Source organism: Ischnura elegans, chromosome X (genome assembly GCF_921293095.1).
Source record: "Ischnura elegans chromosome X, ioIscEleg1.1, whole genome shotgun sequence".
NCBI classification, from domain to species: Eukaryota; Metazoa; Arthropoda; class Insecta; order Odonata; family Coenagrionidae; genus Ischnura; species Ischnura elegans.
This window is the reverse complement of record NC_060259.1, coordinates 6,546,992-6,566,665: the sequence shown is the minus strand read 5'-3', so window position 1 is coordinate 6,566,665 and position 19,674 is coordinate 6,546,992. Positions and strand designations below refer to the sequence as shown.

At 39.0% G+C, this 19,674-nt stretch overlaps 1 protein-coding gene across 4 annotated transcripts in view; it reads right to left on the bottom strand.

The window, feature by feature from the left end:
- The window catches only part of LOC124171687 (DNA-directed RNA polymerase, mitochondrial-like), a 343,150-nt gene that overhangs the window by 146,112 nt on the left and 177,364 nt on the right, over positions 1 to 19,674 (bottom strand). For all 4 annotated transcript variants that reach the window (XM_046550928.1, XM_046550930.1, XM_046550929.1 and 1 more), the window contains one exon: positions 16,739 to 16,859. In XM_046550928.1, the coding sequence (XP_046406884.1) occupies positions 16,739 to 16,859 (121 nt within the window). The remainder of the gene's footprint in view (positions 1 to 16,738; positions 16,860 to 19,674) is intronic.

The following is a 19,674-nucleotide window of genomic DNA, read 5'->3' as shown; positions in this document are numbered from 1 at the left end:
CCTATGTTAAAAATATTAACTACTTATCAACAACAAATACGGAGAAAAAAAATCGCAAAGTTTGCGTTGCGTTCACGCAACGTTAGGAAGAAATGGGTTAAATACTGCACAGCTTTAAAGGATTGAAAGCTTTTTGCTGATTTGAAAGGTGAGGTATTTAATCTCATTGGACTGGAAAAATACGTTTCGTAACCGAGGTCGTCGTATACGTGAAAAGTTTCATAACTGCAGTTGGTAATACATGGGTTCATATGTGGTTATTCAGCAGACAAAAAAAAAAGAAAAAAAATCGGTGTATAAGTGAGGTCATCGTCACCAAAAAGTCATGGAACACATACCCCAGCAAAATAGGTTTGCACCATGAAGATTAATAGTGTGGTGTAGAATACTTCAAGCTATGTTTTGACCGACAGCTATGTTGGGCATCCGACCCGGTAGGATGCCCAACCACAAAAGTTTTATGACGTGACATAACTAGAGATGTGCGAATAGTATCTGCGAATACTCGAATACTAGAAGGTATTCGATGTTCGAGATCTCGAATAGTTATGCTAAAGCTACCGTCTCGAATACCTCGAATACTTTCAATTTCACATCATGCACAGTCGCACACAGGTTGTTGGTTGTTGACTTCGAAAAATGTAGAGAACTCTAGTTATTTAGTGCATGCAGTGCTGTTTTAGGCAAATTGACGAACTACATCAAATTCTTGGATTAGAGCCGTGAAAAGAGTTCGACACGGAGAACCAAAAATGATCAGGTGAAAAAATTCGAAAAACCCCGATTCCCCCCACCAGGAGAACTTCAGTGCTGTGGGATAGTAACTACGTAGCACAATTCCCAAAATCCACTACCATCCATCAGCCCTCGGCCCCTCCTCCAACGCTTTCCTCCTCTCCGAAATCAAACGAAAGGCCCCAGCTTGCACAGTGTTCGTATTACGAAGACCATACATCAAATAAGCTTCAAAAGAAAATATGTATCAAGTTACATGAGAATAACAGAATCGTGTTTCACCCTTCCCTCTTTCCCCCCCCACTGACCTTTTTCTGCCTAACTGCTTTGAGGTTCCCCATGTCTGGAGGTCAACTGCTGCATGAGCCATCTATTAGCGGAATAGGTGTCTATCAATGACTTTCGGCAATTATTATTACACCTTTATTGGATTGAAATATTAGTAATGTGCGCGTAATTTAAAAAAGAGTAAGACCAAACACGACGTATTTCTGACTATGTTTAAGCATTTTATGCAAGGAAATGTCAAAATACGACGAAGAATTAGCATTCTGGCAAAACTCAATATCCTCGCAGCTGAGCTCGGAAGTTGATGCGGTATTTTTTTTCGAAAACATACATCAAGTTACAATTTATGAGTTATGCTATAAATCTCTATTGTCACAGTCGAAGGGATATTTTCTCAGGATATTTGGTTTCTCCCCGCTAGCAATTCGAATTCATCTGCTTATCTCGTGTGAACTTCCAAAGATGGACTGAAAATAATTGAAGAAATCCGGTGGAGAAGCACGTGTATTTTGCAAAACGCCTCGGATTCTCTGCTAGCACTTGACGGAAGGTGAGGGGGTAAAGCTAGCTACCTGTTGAAAATAAGAAGTTGGATGAAACCGAGTATCAGATGGGCGTGCTGCTGAAATGGCGTTTGGTAGATAGGAATGTATACATCAGACAGAAATCCATCGTAGCAGTGTAAAAGCCGACATGGCATGCAATCATTTTTTCGCGAGGTGGTGTCCCCCCTTAGGATATTTGAAAGAGATGTTAGTTGAATCAACTATAAGCCCAAATTGTTTCCATAAAATTAAAATATTCCATCAATCAGCTAAATTCCGGTTTGAATCCTTTAAAGGAAATCTTAATTACTCGCCAAAATCCTGGGTTTCCTGCTGCACAGGCAATCTAGTCTAACATTCCCACATTCATCGTTTTTTTCGTCCCCCCTGAAAAACGATAATCGAGGTTCCACAGTATACCTTTATTTATACATTCATCAAGGGAAATAGAAGAAAAAAACGTATGTTTAATATGCTGAGCACAATTCTAGTATTCGAAATTCGAGGTATGTATTCGAATATTCGAGCAATGATTTAATATTCGAATTCGATATTCGAGTTTGAGAAATCTGCTATTCGACCCATCTCTAGACATAACAAATGACAATAAGAAAACGATGCAAAGGACATGTTGAACACAATCGCAAGCAGCACTATGGGCTTGGAGAGCATGCAATGCACCTACGTGCTCACTTTGGTTGCATTGTCTACAGCCGTACGGAAAGAGAGAGAAAGACATCTTGTTTCATAAATATAAAAAAAAATTACCAAACAAACCACAAAATGTACACAAATATACTTCAAAGAATTGAAAGTGAACAAAGCACAAAACATACTTTCCAGTGTATGGTTCCATATCCCAGAGGCTGGCTAATCAACTCTAAATGCAAAACTGTTCAGACAAAGCTATTCATTACCATTTCATTCATACCCGAGTTATATCTTAATGTAATTATAGATTATTTAAAGAAGGACCTTGGACTAGCCATCAGCATACCTTTACAAAGTCACTTGCAAGTATGTAATATACAGTTGAGGACTTCAAATCTGGAAGCCAGAAACCCGGAAAACCAGAAATCTGGAATGTTTAAAAATTCCTCTGCGTAGTCTAGCCATCTCATGGCACCACTCTCCAAGCCTCTCTCTGGGACGAGGAGGAAGTTAGCACACGCTACGAACATTCGCTAACAACCTAGGCAGGGACACGTTGGGATCTCAAATGTCGAGCACAAGATCCTTAACGCATTTATAAATTAATTAATTAACAAAATATAGAACCATTTGCAAAGATTTACCGTACAACTAAGGAAGGTAATGATAGATATTGCAACATCTGCTAGCAAATGCTATTAACAAAAGCTATTAAGCACAAAGAAAAAGATGTATGTATTTATTTCTCGTTCTCATCCAGAATTATGCACCTATAGTATATGCTGCAGAAGCTAAGGTCGTGATTTGACGACTTAATCAGCAATTTTTTTGCCTCCTTCAATGTAGTCTACTTGAATCCATCTAAGGCGATGAATGCTCTTCTAGGAGTTGTTCGCCAGACCATCCACACATTAACATGCACCTCTGCTCCTTTTACACAGCTGAGAGGATTGAGACCGTACATCTGCTATCCATTGGTCGCCTACTTTAGTTGCAAGGTGTACAGTGAATATTTCACAATTTATGACTCACGTACGGCAGCATCCACATGTCTGAATGACAAGACAAGCTTTGCTATGCCAGTCAATGGTTGATTGGTGGTCGTCATTCGTTGAATAATGCATGTTTGGTGCTGGCTAACGAGTGTTGGTTAATTCAAGCATCAGCGGCACTTTCTTGTGACATGTTCAGTAAAAATAACATGTCTGCTGACCCAAGTGATGAATCTGTTGCTCAAAATCAAAATAATGTTTTGAATTGTGTGAGTATTAAATCACTTACTACTTTTTCTCTAATCCTTTTAAAGAAAAGTTATATGTATTAAATTGAAATACTGCTAGATGGTTTTTGTTAAAATCCCTTTCAAGTGTAATTCCTGAGCTATGGTTTTATTGCATTAAAATTCTCAAAGAAAGTGGACCAATTTTTCCAGGTGCTGAAGAGCAAAAATCATCCAGACACCCTTTGATCCCAAGCTTTCGGGATTTGAGATCCTCAACTGTACAATATTCATTCCATTCTCATAGCTTCTTCACCAATTTCATGACAAACATATCAACACTTTTGGCTTGACTATACCAAGTATACCAAGCCCTCTAGCTGTATTTCAAGCAGTGCTTTAGAAAAACAACTCAGATCCATTAATCAAATGAAATCTCGAGGCACTAATCTCATTCCAGCTCAAGTTTATAAGGAATCAGCATCAGAGATAGCACCTTCCTTGATGATGGCATTGGAAAAATCGATACAAAACACATTGTCCCTAAAGATTGGAAAACCTCAAACGTCATGCCTATATTTAAGGGTAATGGGCCATCTACATAGCCAAAATCTGTTAGCAAAAGAACAGCAGGGTTTTAGAAAAGGGGGTCTTGTGATATTAAACTTACTCTCTTTGTTCACAACATCTTAGCTGCGGGCGACAGACATGTTCAAGTCGAAGTATTTTTAAATTTCAGATAGACGTTTGATAAGGTTCTGTATTTAAAGCTGATTCAAAAGTTGGAAGCATACGGTATCGATAAGCAAGCAATAGGTTGAATCAAGGATTTCTTAAACAATCACAAGCAGAGGGTTGTTTTGGATGGAGTTAGCTTAGGTTACCTTACTTGATGATAGTATTTTTTTAAATCCATACCAGAACATATTGTCCCTTAAGATTGGAAAACCCCAGAATATGTCTTCAAAAAGACGTTACACTGCTAACGGTATCCAACTTTTGAATGCCGCACTCATTAAATACCTAAGGGCCACCATTACTCCGGACCTCTAAACACTTACACAAAGTAAATGGAAAGCCAACCATAAACTGGGATTTGCAAAAAGAATTCTCGGAAAATGATATGGAAAAGTGAAAGAGGCTAGCTAAGATGCCTCTACCTGACTCTAGTAAGGCCTCACATGGAGTATGCTGCTAGCGTGTGGGACCCTTATGAAGTATGATAATGCCTGAAATCACTGGAGTACAGTGCAGGGTGGCCAGATTCATGATGAGTTGTTATGATAAAAAGTGCAGTGTTTCCAATATGATACGTGAGCTACAGTGGGAATCTTTACAGGTGCTTTTATAATCTTTACATGAATCGGCTACATTTACTAAGTAAATTGTGAGGAGATTTTTTCCTCAGATGAAATGAAAAATGCCCTTTTTTTACTGTTTTACTATGGCATATGTGATCACCAGAATAAAATAAAGGAAATAGAATGCAAAACAATGAGATTTAAAAAAGACATTCTATCCTTGTACTATCAGGTTGTACTAGTCACAGAGTCTCAATTAATAACATTAATTGAGTCACTCGCTAGCATGACTTATAGCATGTTTATCTTTTTCCATTGTTCTAACCTTGCATGGATTTACTACATGAATTACACTACCACTGACAATTTTTGCCTTTGCATGAATGTGCATTTGTGCATATGTGCATGGTGTGCATTTGGGAATCATCTGGCATGCTGGTGATTGGTCACCCCCTGCCAAACGCCCTAAAGGTGGCTTGCAGGGTGTTATCGAAGATGCAGAAGTACAATTTCAGAGAGGATAAATCATTTGCCTTGACCCAGATCCAAACCTTGGATCTCCCAAATGACTTTTTCTCTGCGGCAAATGACTTTTCCCCTGCGGAATTTCCCACTCTGAGTGTACTTGCATTAGACTCATTAACCTTTAAAGGGCGGCTTTAAATCCCAGATGTATCAGTGCATGGCGATGCATTTAAATGGCCTAGTCATTATGAGCCGATTTTAAATGAAGTGTGGTCCCTAAAGGGACTCCAAGGACATAAACGAAAACATTAGGTGGGACCGCAAGGACAATCAAGGCTAAAGGTCTCACGAGTCCACGGCTATTCCTTCAATCATATCTTGCCGAGTGCCCTGGCATTCAATGCTCAGGCTTTTAGCCTTGGAACAGTGGCACTGGGTGCACAAACATGTTGCCTAGTGGCATCGAGTGCCCGGCACCATAAACCACCTTATCCTCATGTTGAATTAAAACTTTTGGGCTATGTCGCCGCGTCAGATTTTGGGTGGCCCCAACGTTTCCCGACCGATGCTGGTCGCTTTCTCAAGGGAATCTGAAGAGGTGGGATTTAAAATTGGTATATATAGGTATACGTGTCAGGTGGTGGGGGGAGGGGAGTGAGAGGTTGGAGGAGTAGGTTGTCGATTGTTTTTGCCGATTACGGGTTGCCAAGTACGGCTGATTTTAAGGCCAGTGTCTCTGTTAAAGTTGTTTTTCTCCTCTTTAGATATTTCTATTGCTTCTCTTACGAGTCTCTGTTTAAAGCCTTTCACTCTCGCCACAATTTTTGCTTCCTTAAGGTCGATTGTGTGGCCCAGCGCTGCGTGTTCGGCTACTGCGGACTTCCTCAACAAGACCTTATCCTCAACAAGACTCGCAGAGGAAGAAGATGCCTACAAAGCATTTGAATTCTGGTCAATGATAATAATTTATCCTCCATGGAATTTTCAGACTGTAATCTTAGATATGGTGATGACTTAATGAGAGTACAGATGGTTTCTAAATTGGAGAATGCAGTAATGCCAGCAGTGAGTGTCTGCTCCTCAAATTCTTTGCACTGACTAAGCTACATATTACATACACACGTGTATACAAAGGATCAAATTTTTTCTGCCAAAAATTAACCACACCAATTCATTTTACCAGACTTTTACTTTTTTTTAAGTAGTCCAAAAAGATTCTACTGTACCATAACAATGTGAATACAGTAAAACCTTCTTGAAAAGCCATCTGAATATTTGGCAACTGGAGCTAATACTCTATCCCCATCAAACTTTAACCCACACATAGGTACATATATGCATCTAGCACCAAAAATAGCACATCAAAAATAGTATAAAGCCTTATGAGCCCTCATTCAGTTATATTTAACCACAGTGGTTCCAATTTGAAGAGTCTCTTCTCCCAACTTCCAAAGGTTCTCCTTTTTTTTTTGATACTATCAACATTAGTATGTACCTCCTTTGCCTTATGTAATTAGTTCTTCCTCAAAAGGCAATGGAATGAAGAGTCTTTAGACTCTACAAGGTTACCCTCCAGCAGCTGGGTAAGCTAGTCTTTGAGCCTTTTTTTACCCTGAACTTGTGAAGGGGATGGAATTTGGGCAGAAATGAGGGGGTGGGCATGATGAGCATAGGGAATCCCTTGAGGCCAATAGAGTTTAGTAAGTTTGGGAAGGAAGAATCTTGTACCCTCATTGAGGAGGTATGACTAGCTATGAGCAAAACCTAAAGTTACTGTTCCTAGAGACAGGGAGAGCATAGGGAGTGAAAGAGACTCAAGGGATTTTTCTTTGGATGGCTCTGAAGGGAGGTGAAACAAATTTCTCCAACTTCATGAGGTTACAACACTCTCAAGGCCAGATGAACAAGGGTGGGACATTTTTCCCTGCATCCTCAAGAGTGGCTGAAATTGCGAAAGAAAATATGTAGGAAAGAGACATCTGGACGGTGATGAGCCTGACAGTATGGCTATGGCAAGAGAGGAACAAGGAAGGATGAAAGAATATTGTACCTTCATTCGTGTGATGTGGGCTACCACCATGTGATGGGTTATGACTTTATCAATAGACAAACATTCTCAAGGAAAATGATAAGGATTCTGTTCTGGCTGCAGCAGCATTGGATAGCTACCAGCCCCTGTCACCCACCAGAGTGATTTACCCTTTAGTATAACAAAGAGGCCACGGCTTTCCTTCAAGGCTCAGTAACCCATTGGCACCGCTGACTATGGTCATGTGCATTATGCTCAGGACATATGGTCATTTTCCATTGAATACAATGAGTTGGGTTTTGGATGATAGGGTGCAGGACATCTGGTCGATTGGCGAACACTTACAGCAAGGATTCCAATTCAAAGTGTAACATATTTCATTTGACCAGGTCCCCACATGTCGCTGTGGGCCCACCATTAAGAGCCTCAACTGATTCATTACGAGTCCTCATTCACTATCTCCTTTATTTCAAAGCACATGACCACATCCTGCATTGATGACCAGCAATTGTTGTTTTTAGAGACCACAAAAATGATAGCTCAACCTCTAGTGTCACCACTCACATAGTAACATTACTTTCCATGTAATTTGGATCACATTTTTCCCTGTTTTATAAGTATGCTTTAACCATAGCACTCTCATCAGGCAATAATTGTCAACGACCCCTCTCTTTTGCCACTGTTGCCCCTCTTTCCGACGAGACGAATTTCCATGAGCCGCCGTTCACAGCACAGCGCCGTGAGATGCCTCGCTTGAAAGTGAGAGAGACGTCTCGTTTGAAAGTGGTCTGAATTTCACGGCACCGTGCCGTGAACGGCGGCCGGCCAAAAGTCGTCGCGTCTGAAAGTAGCCTCAAGGAGCACAGTGTGTATTTCACGGCATAAACGGCGCACTGCCGGGCCTGATTGAACTTTGCATTGCTGACCCTCAACTACGCGATTCGACCCGTTTGAAGAAATGTATTGAGACCAATGGTTATTAGAAAGCACGGTGCCGTGCCGTTGACGATGGCCGGAGCGAAGCTTAAGTCGGAAAGCGGCAAAAAGTGGCTGTTCGCCGTCTATTCTGTGAAATACACACGGAGCTACATTGAGATACCTTTCAGCCGAAACGCCTTATCGCCGGCTGCTGTTCCTGGCACAACGCCGTAAAATTCAGGCCACTTTCCGACAAGACGACACTCTGGATTTCACGGCGCTGTGCCGAGAACGGCGGCCTGCAGAAATTCGTTGCGTCGGTGAGCAGCCAATGCAGTGAAAAATTACGGCTTAAATATATGCCTTGAAAAACAATTTCATGGAAGAAGCATGAGCAGAAGGAAAAAAATGAAGAAAAAGGCGAGTTGGTGAAAATCGCCCATGAATTGGAGAAAATTCATGATTTTCACAAAGAAACACATTCGAGGAAATAAGGTGACTTGTTTGTCAGGAGGATGTCTAAACCGTGTTCACGCGATGTCTACAAAGTAGCCAAAATGCCATGGGAATCTGATGGTTGACTTAATAAAATTGCTGGAGGGTTCAAACTATCCTAATGCACACACATTCTATAAAGAGTTAAACCTTTCGCTGCTAATGACGAAAATATGCGGCAGGACGTTTCTTGACCCGGGAGACGAAAGGCAAATATTTTCATCTGAGATTTTCCCACGCAGGCGAGCAAATGCCGAAAATACACTTTTCCTTGCTCTCCTCCTTTTATGACATTCGTGGGTTCGCAAAGTCTTAGTTTCGGGAACCAACACAGTTCGTAACTGCCAAAATCCGGGAGCATGAACCTAGACCCTCGTCTCATATTTCCCCTCTTTGTGGCAAGGGACCGCAGTCATACAATTGTTCATTCAGTTAGTATACGAAATAAATATATTCTTCTTTCTCAAAAAATATACACTAAGAATTGAATTCTTTGTCTTTTGAGCAGCATTAACTATTTTCAAACGTAATTCTACCATAAATCTTAACATATATCTCGATTTTAGTATAAAAATCAACATGGATATTGTTAATGCATTAAATTCGTTAATGCTGACAGTAGAGCTTCATTCAAAATTTTAAAATTCTCAGAATAAAACGAGGAATTCAATTGGAAGTCTGCAATTTACGTGCAAGCAACAACTATCCATGTAGCTAATTCATATAAGCAAAGCATGAGTTGACAGTGAACCAATGCCGCTGGTAGGGTTATAAACCGCGAAAGGAGGGAGACCAACTACCCTTGGAGCCCAAGATAATGCGAAATCCCCACTAGGAAAGATCAAAAGAGGTTGGTGTTGAGAGTGTGTGATTATCTGCAGGATCCTTCTTAACAAATATCTAACGTAAATGCTCCATACGGGGAAGACCGAAGAGTCTCTTGGGGCGCAGTCCTGCATTCATGCTAAGGAGAGAACTCCACTGTTTTGAAAGGGTTAAAAATGCTAATGAGCCTCAAGAATATTCATAAGATTACTTTTTTGATAAAACCACTTATTACATCTGCATAAAATGACAACCTCTAAAGCAGCTGCTGTAAAATCAATACGTATGCAGATGGCTGAAAAGGCATCAACCAAACTTAGTTCTCTTACGGTAGAAGACCTAAGCAGAAAAATAGGTATTTGAAAAGATCTCAGTTTTTGATCCCCAAGAAGTTCCGTCCACAGACATGAACCCTGACTTAAAGACAAAAAATTCATGGGCTGGAATCAATAGAGACAGAAACGTTGATGTTGGGGTTGGGAGAATTACAGAAATTAACAAAAGCAAAATTCCCGGGGTTCAGTGGATATAATTAAAGCAATCCAGGAGCTCAAATGTCTGAGACATCGTTTGCATCTAAGTGCCTTTAAGCAATTTGGATTCCCTCTGCAAATGTGGACTTAGAATGATTTTTTTCCTGCTATAGCACTGTGTTAACAGATAAGATAACAAATCCAAAAGAACACAACTTGATCACAATAGCAATATTTCATTACAGACATTCAAAAGTAATTTCTCTTCTATCTAAGCTATGTAAGCAAAGGATAAATATGTAAAATAGGTGAATTCAGTCAAAACTCTATGTATATTACTGCTTAAATTATTCCTGGTCAATAATATCCTAAATTTAGGTCAATGGGTGGGCCACTGGAAGGATGGCTCTCAATCAACATCAATTATTTTGCCATTAAAATAACACCGATTTCAGGGCAATATAACATCGCTTTTGTAAAATAATAACATCACTTTTGGCTATAAAATAAACCCACCTTTTGCATGTCCCTATTCATGAGACACAGCAGTGCACATGTCACTCAATGATTCGCAAAATCTATCAGTAAGTGAAGAATGGTTTTCATGAATGCTTTCATCTGACTAATGATTCATACACTATTATTGTAATTAAAAGCTAACTATGCTTAGTAAAAATACATCAAATCCTCTGTAAAACTTGCACAATTATTGTCAAAACTTAAAGCGGGCTCTAGTAAATCCTGTGGTAATTTTTGTGCAAGTTCATGAGATTTTGATAACAATTAAGTTAGATTTCTTCCCTCCCGTTAAGGGGAGTGTTATTTGAAAATTAGCCACAAATATCTTGTAGGTTGGAACAACAATTTTTTTTATCATATCATTTCACTAGCATGAAAAGTTACGCCATTTCATAGGAAATAAATGGAATTTTCATTTGGTAGAAAAATAAAACAAACGCTGCCTAGTATTCATCTTGCATATTTCTGCAATGAAGAAGTCAAAATAGCTATGACTAAAGACAGCTGTCATATACAAGTTGACAGATCTATTTCTTTACTTCCATGCAATTGTTACTTACGTCACTTAAGTTGGCATTCTTCACAAATACCAAATTTTATAAAATGACTTTAGTGCAAGAAAAGGAAAATAAAGGTAAAAAACATACACATAGAGAATACTTGATATTATCACTCATATGCAACGGAATGGCTTTCACCCTGTATTATTATTTCTACTGAAAATAGGCCTAGTAATTTCAAGCAGATGGGATTCACAATTCAGATGTTACCGCCAATCGATCAGGGAGGCTACGTGATGCAAAGGGACAGAGCCAGGTGCGAGGGCATGTAGGCAAAATCATTTCTGTAAAGTACACAACTGCAGCTCATTAATATTCCCGCACTCCACTCCGCTGTGCTATGGCATCGTATCGTGTAACTTTCTGGTGACTCTTTGGTCAGCGTACGGCAGGTGGAAGTGTCCATAACTGGATGGACTAAATGGCACAGTGTGGAATTAGTTACCTCATAAAAGGAGTCACTCATTTTTGAGTTTCCTTTGGTACAATAGCAAGAGAGCCATGAGTGTGCATGAGTTACTCCTTGCTCTGCCTCACCATATAACCTAAAAACCAAAGGCAATTCATTACATCAAGTGGTATCCAAGAAGCTAGCATTTGTCTCCAAACCATAAGCGTCAATGCTGCTCTATCTCTGAATAGAATATTTTTTCTTGAACACCTCTTTTGTTATCCTGCTAATATCTTTATTCATCATTCCTTTGCTCCTAAACTACCGTATATCTCCGAATATAGTCCCCCCCCTAATTTTGAGACCTCAGTTTTGGGAAAAATTTTAAAATGCAAAGGAAGGCAATTTTTCTGTGGTTAGCAAGTTAAGATTCTAGAGTCGATAAAAACTATTTTTTTCTGTGAAGATGAAGAACAAATCTGTTCACATATTTTCCATCACAACAAAATAACTATACCTTAAACATGTGATCCATTGCATGTATTAGTAATTTATAGTTCCTTCACCTGATGTAATGAAGAAATGAGAAAATTTTTTAAGTATCCAAGGCTATTGTATTTTTTTAAACATTCACAAATTATTAATATTTTTGATTTCCAAATGGCTAAAGACAATGTCAATATATAAGCTTTAACTTAAAGCCCAGAAACAGTATTGCATTTGGCCCTGAAACTTCCTTAGTTCCAGTGAAACACACTCATCAAGTCATCACAAATCCAAGTGACTAGAAGAGTTTAGGAAATCTAAATAAAATTGTGTTAAATAAATTATAAATATTATAAAAATATTGCCATCAAATGCCTGCTAAGCAAAATAATTAAACTACAGGACTTACAAATATCAAAGTAATAAAATTAAGAAATGAACTTTTTTCAACAAACATTAAAACTGGAAAAATATGATATCAATTTTCAATGCCTCGTCGCGAATCATTGCATAAGTTACACAAAGAGCTTCTGCTCTGCATTTGTGCACAAATTCAACGATATTTTCCTCTGAATCTACCGCATCCAGACCCCCTAAATGACTTCTGCGATGTATTAGCGCTTTGCAAGCGAGGTAACTTCTCTTTCCAAAGTCGCACCGACTTTCTTTCCACGCCAAATTTTTTAGCCGCCATATGAATACTATGATTTACGGTGTATTCTGCAACGGCTATTTTTAAATTGGCATCAAAACTCCATCTTTGATGGCTTCTAATCTGCCACAGGATTGATCCTCATCTTTCTACTTGATCCATTACCTCACTGTTGAACGTAAAATTATTTTTAATAAAGAAAATATCGCGGAAATAATTGGGAAACATTATGTGACGTAATTTATCGATCCTACGGCGAATTGAAGATGTTCCTCAATATATTGATCACACTTTCGATACTGAGTCACTGGATTTCGATCAAATGCAGTAATGCTGGCGCTTCTGGTTTAAAGCCATCGATTATTGCGCCTTTTCAGAAACAAATGCATCACCCATTGCGCATTCTTGTTCTGTGAAGGCGGTAAAGGCAGTGGTTGTTAACACGAACCACACGGGCACATAGACTTATAGTAGCTACGGACGCAATGAAATGCTAAATCGTCACGAAAGGTTCACTTTATCTGTTTATTTTTCGCAATGATTAAAATCGTGTAACTATTAAATGAGCGACGGGTACATATACTATTGATTCAAGTCTTGTGTTCGATTAACTTAATGATAGTGTGTGTTTAGCTTTGATTTTAATTATTTATTATTTTGCGTCATTAAGTGATCAGTGTCGATTGAATTATTCTAACAATACTTTTCCAAGAAAAATTAACGGCTACCCGATGGATTCCGTGAAAACGCATATTTGATATACTATTTGAATCGGAAGAATCGTATCTTTACAACATTTGTGGTAAAAATTGTCTTAATTTGCAGTAAAACGTGGCAGTATTTACTAGGGATGGGTCGAATAGTAGATTTCTTGAATTTGAATACCGAATTCGAATGTCTAATCTTTGCTCGAATATTCGAATACCTCGAATACTAAACAATGAATGTGAGAATGTTTGACTAGATCGCATATGCAGCAGGAAACCCAAGATTTTGGCGAGTAATTGTGATTGCCTTTAAAGGATTCAAACAGGAATTTAGCTGATTAATGGAATATTTTAATTTTATGTAAACAATAGGGTAGTTTCCTTCATTAAAGAAAACGAAAGGCATTAATTGTGATTCTTTACCTACCATGATGAATTTATATTGTACATATCATAATATACCTCATAACAATAGGGTGGTTTCCTTCATCAAAGAAAACGAAAGGCATTGATTGCGATTCGTTACCCACCATTAGTGTATTCATAATATACAAATTATTTTGTTTTAGAAATACCGGGTTAGACGAATGGCAATGGTCAATTTTATCCTCATTTGGGTCAGATTGGCGCCCATGCGATGCCACTCCACGTGACATCACAGGAACCTACTTTCTACACGAGAGGATAGGAGTTTTACATCGTCTGAGGTTACCAATGCATGCATGAGGCACAGAGCTCAGGGAAACATGTCTTAATAATCACTTATTAAAACTGGCTAAGGGCGGAAAGTTTTCTTCGTTTGATAAGGTATTAATAATCCTTATTTAAGCCAAGCACTACCAGCTAGCATGGGCCAGTAGCGCCGACTCCAAGGGGCCTGAGGGGGCCCAAGCCCCCCCAAATATTCGTTACAGATGTGAGGAAAAAATGTGTCAGGCTTGTTGATTTTCCCCGAAGTGTCAAGATATCGAGATTCCAGTGAACAGGGTTCTAATGTTGATCATATGACTCTTCAAAAATGCTTAAAAAACTTTAAACTCACTACTTATAAAATTTACCGAGGCAGGGTTCCCGGTTCGGCCCCCCCCCAATATTTTTCGTAAGTCGGCACCCCTATACTCGGCTACCTGCTGGCATCCTGCGTCGTATTAGCGCTCAGAGCCTCACCCCAAGGTCACCTCACTTGCGGCAGCGAGAAGCAGAACGAAGTCACGTGGAGTTTTTCCCGGCATTCATACTTACCCGTCGTGTTTTCGCGCGCTTGAAAATTTTCACTTTTAATTTAATCGCGAAAAATAGATATTGCCTTATAAAAATCTTAAAGCGTTAAATACGTACTCCAGGAGTATTAATATTTCGATTCAGGCAATAAAAAAATAATAGGGAAGCACCCTATTTGAGCATTACGCCAAAATGCTAAGCCTCCGTCGTATTTCTTCGTCTTTCCAGCATTTATTTTCCTGCGTAAAATGCTTAAATAAAGTCAGAAATATATTGTGTTTCGTCTTATTCTTTCTTAAACTATGCGCATTTTACTAATATTTCAATCCAATAAAAGTGTAAAATCAATTGCCGAAAGTCATTGTTAGACAACTTTTGGGCTAGTACATGACTCATGCAGCAGTTAACCTCCAGAAATGGGGAACTTCGAAGCAGGTAAGCAGAAAAAGGCCAGTGGGTGAGTAGAGGGGGGGGACACGTTTTTATTGTTCTCTTTCTCGTTCTTGATATTTTTTTGGAAGCTAAGGTCTTCGTAATACGATCCCTGTGCGAGCTTGGATCTATTGTTTGATTTCGGAGAAGAGGAAATCGTCAGAGTGGTTGAGGCGAATGCTGAATGGAGGGGGATAGCAGATCGTAGGAAATGCGTCAATGTCACTATCCCACGGCACTGAGTTCCTCCCTATGGTAGTTTCATCTCCTGGGGAAGATTCAAAATAAGTGTCTGTCGTTATTAGCCAAGATGGACACATGGTAAACACTAGGGCGGATCGCAAAAATCGATTATTTTCAAATCCATCTGGCCCAATGAAAAAAAGTTGTGGGACCGATCAAAAATAAGGCCTGAAAAATTTGAGACCTGTACGTGAACCCCTGACCCTCGCTCAAATGCAATTTAGGGGGGGAGGGTCAAAATTCGAAAAATATAATATTTTATGGTCATTTCCTATAGATTTTGCAGAGTTACTGCCCTTTCAGTACAAAAATTTCGTGCATTTTGACGTATCTGCCACCGTTTAGCCACAAAATGCGGGAAAATGGTCTGTGGGGGAGAAAGAGTGAAGGGTGAAACACGATTTTATTATTTTCCGGTAACTTGATATTTTTTCGAAGCTAAGGTCTTCGTAACACGATCCCTGCACGAGCTGGGACCTTTTGTTTGATTTGGGAGAAGAGGAAATCTTCAGATGGGGTGGGGTGAATGCTGAATTGAGGGGATAGCGGATCGTGGGAAATACGCCAATGTTGCTATCCCACGGCACTGAGGTACTCCTGGGATTTTCGGATTTTTTCACCCGATCAATTTCGGTTCCCCACGTTGAACTCTTTTCACCACTCTAACCCGCTAATTTGATGTAGTGCGTCAGCTTGCCTAAAACGGCGCTGCATGCACTAAACGACTAGAGTTCTCATTTTTCCGAGTCAACTACCAATGACGTGCGAGCGACAGTGTATGATGCGAAATTCCAAGTATTTGAGGTATTCGAGACGGTACCTATGGCATAACTATTCGAGATCTCGAATATCGAATACTTTCTATTATTCGAGGTATTTGCGGATACTATTCGCACACCTCTAGTATTTACTCATATCTCCGATTATAATCCTCATAAATATACTCAAATAGAAAGACTACGAGAACATTAGCCATTATGCCGTTATTTATAACTTGATGGTCACCTTTAGTATGCTAAACTGGATTACACTCGATTATAGTCCCCCTCCCTTACTTTTCCTCGGCCATTTTTGGAAAAAAAGCGGGGACTATATTCGGAGATATACGGTAATGAACTGTTTTTGTCTAAACTTTTAATACCAATAGATAGCAATAATGGAGATTCATGTTGGACCAAGCACAATTCAACTTCTTGTATATTAAGCAATTGGCATGAAAATGATTGTTGCTGAGTGTTGCATATTTCTTCCTAGCTTGTAATTTTTGTGTTATAGATTGACTGAGCAACAGGATATGTCCGTCTCTTTCAACCTAGCATTTTTGTTTACCTTTTCTTCTTAAATGTTGCCCATAATTATGTAACATAGGGTAGGACCTTACATTTTTAAAGATGTCTAATTCACAAAGTTTAAATTTCATGAAGAAAAGGGACACTGAAAATGGGCCACCTGCCACACATGCAGTGATTAAGATTGAACGCCACACTTTGCCACTGCTATGAACAACAAGATTTTTCCCTTTCACAATGGATTATGTTAAGTAATGCCATGGAACTTGAAAGAAATATTTCAAAAGTACTCACTCGTTTATTAACTTGCCACGGCACAGCTCCAAGTTGATTCAGTGAGTCAAGAGCAGGATACAGCTGTTGGGTAGGACAGTTAGCCAAACGATTCCACTGCAACAAAGCCTGCTGAGGAAGTCTGGAGTGTGTTTCATGATTAATTATATTCAATGCATAGGTGTTATGAAAACGTATATTGGACATAATCTTTTTACACTTCACATATGTATGACTTGCATACACTGCATTAATTAATTACACTGGACGGCAAAAAATACTTTTTTCTCGAGCCCTGGCACCATTAAATGACCTTCTGAATCCGAATATGACATCCGTTTTCCTCCATCTCCCACCATCTCTCTTTCGGGGGGCAGCCCCCCATCTGATTTTCATCACTTTTGCAATAACTAGTAGGAATGAAAAGGATTATATTAACATTTATATTTCTTATTAGGTTTTTGAGAGGTGAAACGTTCTAAAACATGATAATTTATGATAAGGCTGTAGATTTGCGGGGATTAGTTTCCGTTAATAATTAAAAAAACGCATTAAAAATTATCAACCTTTTTTTTTGCAATGTTTACACTTATTTCCTTCATTTTTCAGCTTTTCATCCATTTCATCTTCCCCAACCCGACACATCCCAGAATGATGAATGAAAATTTGTGCCAACAGTTCAGAAGCTACGCTACCACGCTGGCGCCCTCAATACCACACACGCATCAACCAAGAGAAAAATAACAAATGTGAAGAACGGTGAATAACAAAAGTAATTTGGTATTTGGTTTCCCTTTATACACTGAGGTAGAAGTTTCTCATACAAAAATCAGCAGTAGGCCTAATATACATACCAACATGCCTGCATTCAACTTCTCTGAAAATCTCATCTCCTTTGGTGATATCTTCATGGAACCGTTCCCAATGTTAATTTGAAACTGCTCCAAAATATACTATGAAAAGTTCCAGGTGTGAATGAAGGAAATGCATTTTTAGTGATATGTTAAACCCCATGGCCTAATACGCTGACAGCAATTCCTCGACATGGGTGACATAATCATCACTTCATTGTCACCCAAAAAGTTCTAACACACGTTTCAGAATCCAAGGCGAGCTCAATTTTCTTTCCGATTCACAGGTTTCATAAATGTTGAATATTGGAAAAGTTTCCTATTCTGGGGGCCCACGAATTTCTTCCTTGGTTTTAGCCTCACTAAAACGAGGACTTTAAGGTAAAAATTGAAATTCAGCTCCTGTCTTGTCGATTGCTTTCACAAAATATTTCATCTGTCCTAGTTTGATGTGCAATGGTGGCAAGTGAACATTTTCTGTCGGAACCAGGGAAGCATGAGCGACATTTTTATAACCATGAGTGAAGCTTTCTCGCAGGGGCCAGTTCCGTGAGATGTAATGTTTTTCTCAGGCACGGCTGTTGTATTCACAAAGGAAGCAGTTCAGAAGCAGCAATAGTAGTTTGACCAAGTATTTCGTCAAATTACTGTAACAAGTGGTAAAGCAAGCACTTGGAGCTTAATCCTAGCCCTGACCACCAATTTGGCAGTCAGAGTAAAATTTATATGCAGTTTTAAGAATTAAAGAAAGACGTTATTTTTCAGATGTTTAAGTCAATTCATCGCAAACATAGCTGAACCGATGAGGACGATTATTACACACGCGTAACATAATTACAAATTAAATCACGGTAATAATCACAACTCAAGCCCACATACTTACGTTCACTGGGAAAAAGCCGGAGTACAACAACTTTTATTGTTTTGCACCATTTAAACTACTTTGAAAAAAGGACCCTTGCCCAGAACACCGAAAGAGTTGACTCTGCAATCATTAGAGGTATACTGAGTGAAATGACGACAACTTCAATATACATGCTTGATTTGAGAGGCTGATACTTTGTGGAACTCCATGATTAAGGAGAAAGAATATTTTTTAACTCCAATGAGAGTATAAAAATCTCAATCTTATATTTTTCGTGGAATTACAAAGTATTACTTTTCCTATTTTAGCTGTGAAAGAAGGAGAATTGCTGAGTGGGAGCCCCGAGCGGAGTCCAAGCCTGAGCAGGACAGGCGGGAGAGGCCATCGTAGTAAAGTGAATCTTCCGAGCCATTGCTATATTTTTCAATTGTTGTTGCTATGCTATGCAGCAAAATATTTTTATTATTACTTATGTTTCTAGTTGTTATACATTTTTATCATTCGGGGAAGGATGATGTGGAAATGGAAGCTGGAAATATTTTTTAAATACGTGAAAATTTGCGAAAAAAATGCAAAATTGATCATTTTTAATGCGTTTTTACACAATTTACGGAGACTAATTCCCTCTAAATCTACCTCTTTACCATAAATATTAATTTTTTTTGAATTTGCTCCCCTAAAAACCCCTAGAAAAAATTTAAATGCTAAAATAATCCTTTTAATTCCTCCAAATGACCGAAAAGTGATGAAAATTGGTGGGGGGGGGGAGCTCCCCCGAAAATGGTCAGTGATGGGAGAAAACGGAGTTCATACTCGGATTTAGGAGGTCATTTTACAAGAGAATCAAAGAAAATGGTGTCAGGGCCGATTTTCAAGCCGTCCAGTGTTATTTAAGTAAGAATGAATACCAATTCACTTCAAGGTTGAATTAAGACACACCTGAATTTCCCTTGTTTGTAAATCTGATAATACAATTGGATTCTTTATCCTAATTTCAAGACTGTAAGATGACAAACATGACAAAACGTTTAGAATAACTCATAATGGGAATACTGAAGAGTTATGGACAGCAAGCCTTGTGTACAAGCATACTCCTATATTCTTAGTGTGTTACATCCAAATAATTCTGAATCTTCTGTTCAAAAATGGTTATTCGTGTACACTACCACGCAGATAAATCTCCCCACCAGAGGGCCAAAAATTGGAGGACAGAAAACACTGAGCATCAAGTGAGGGCCTCC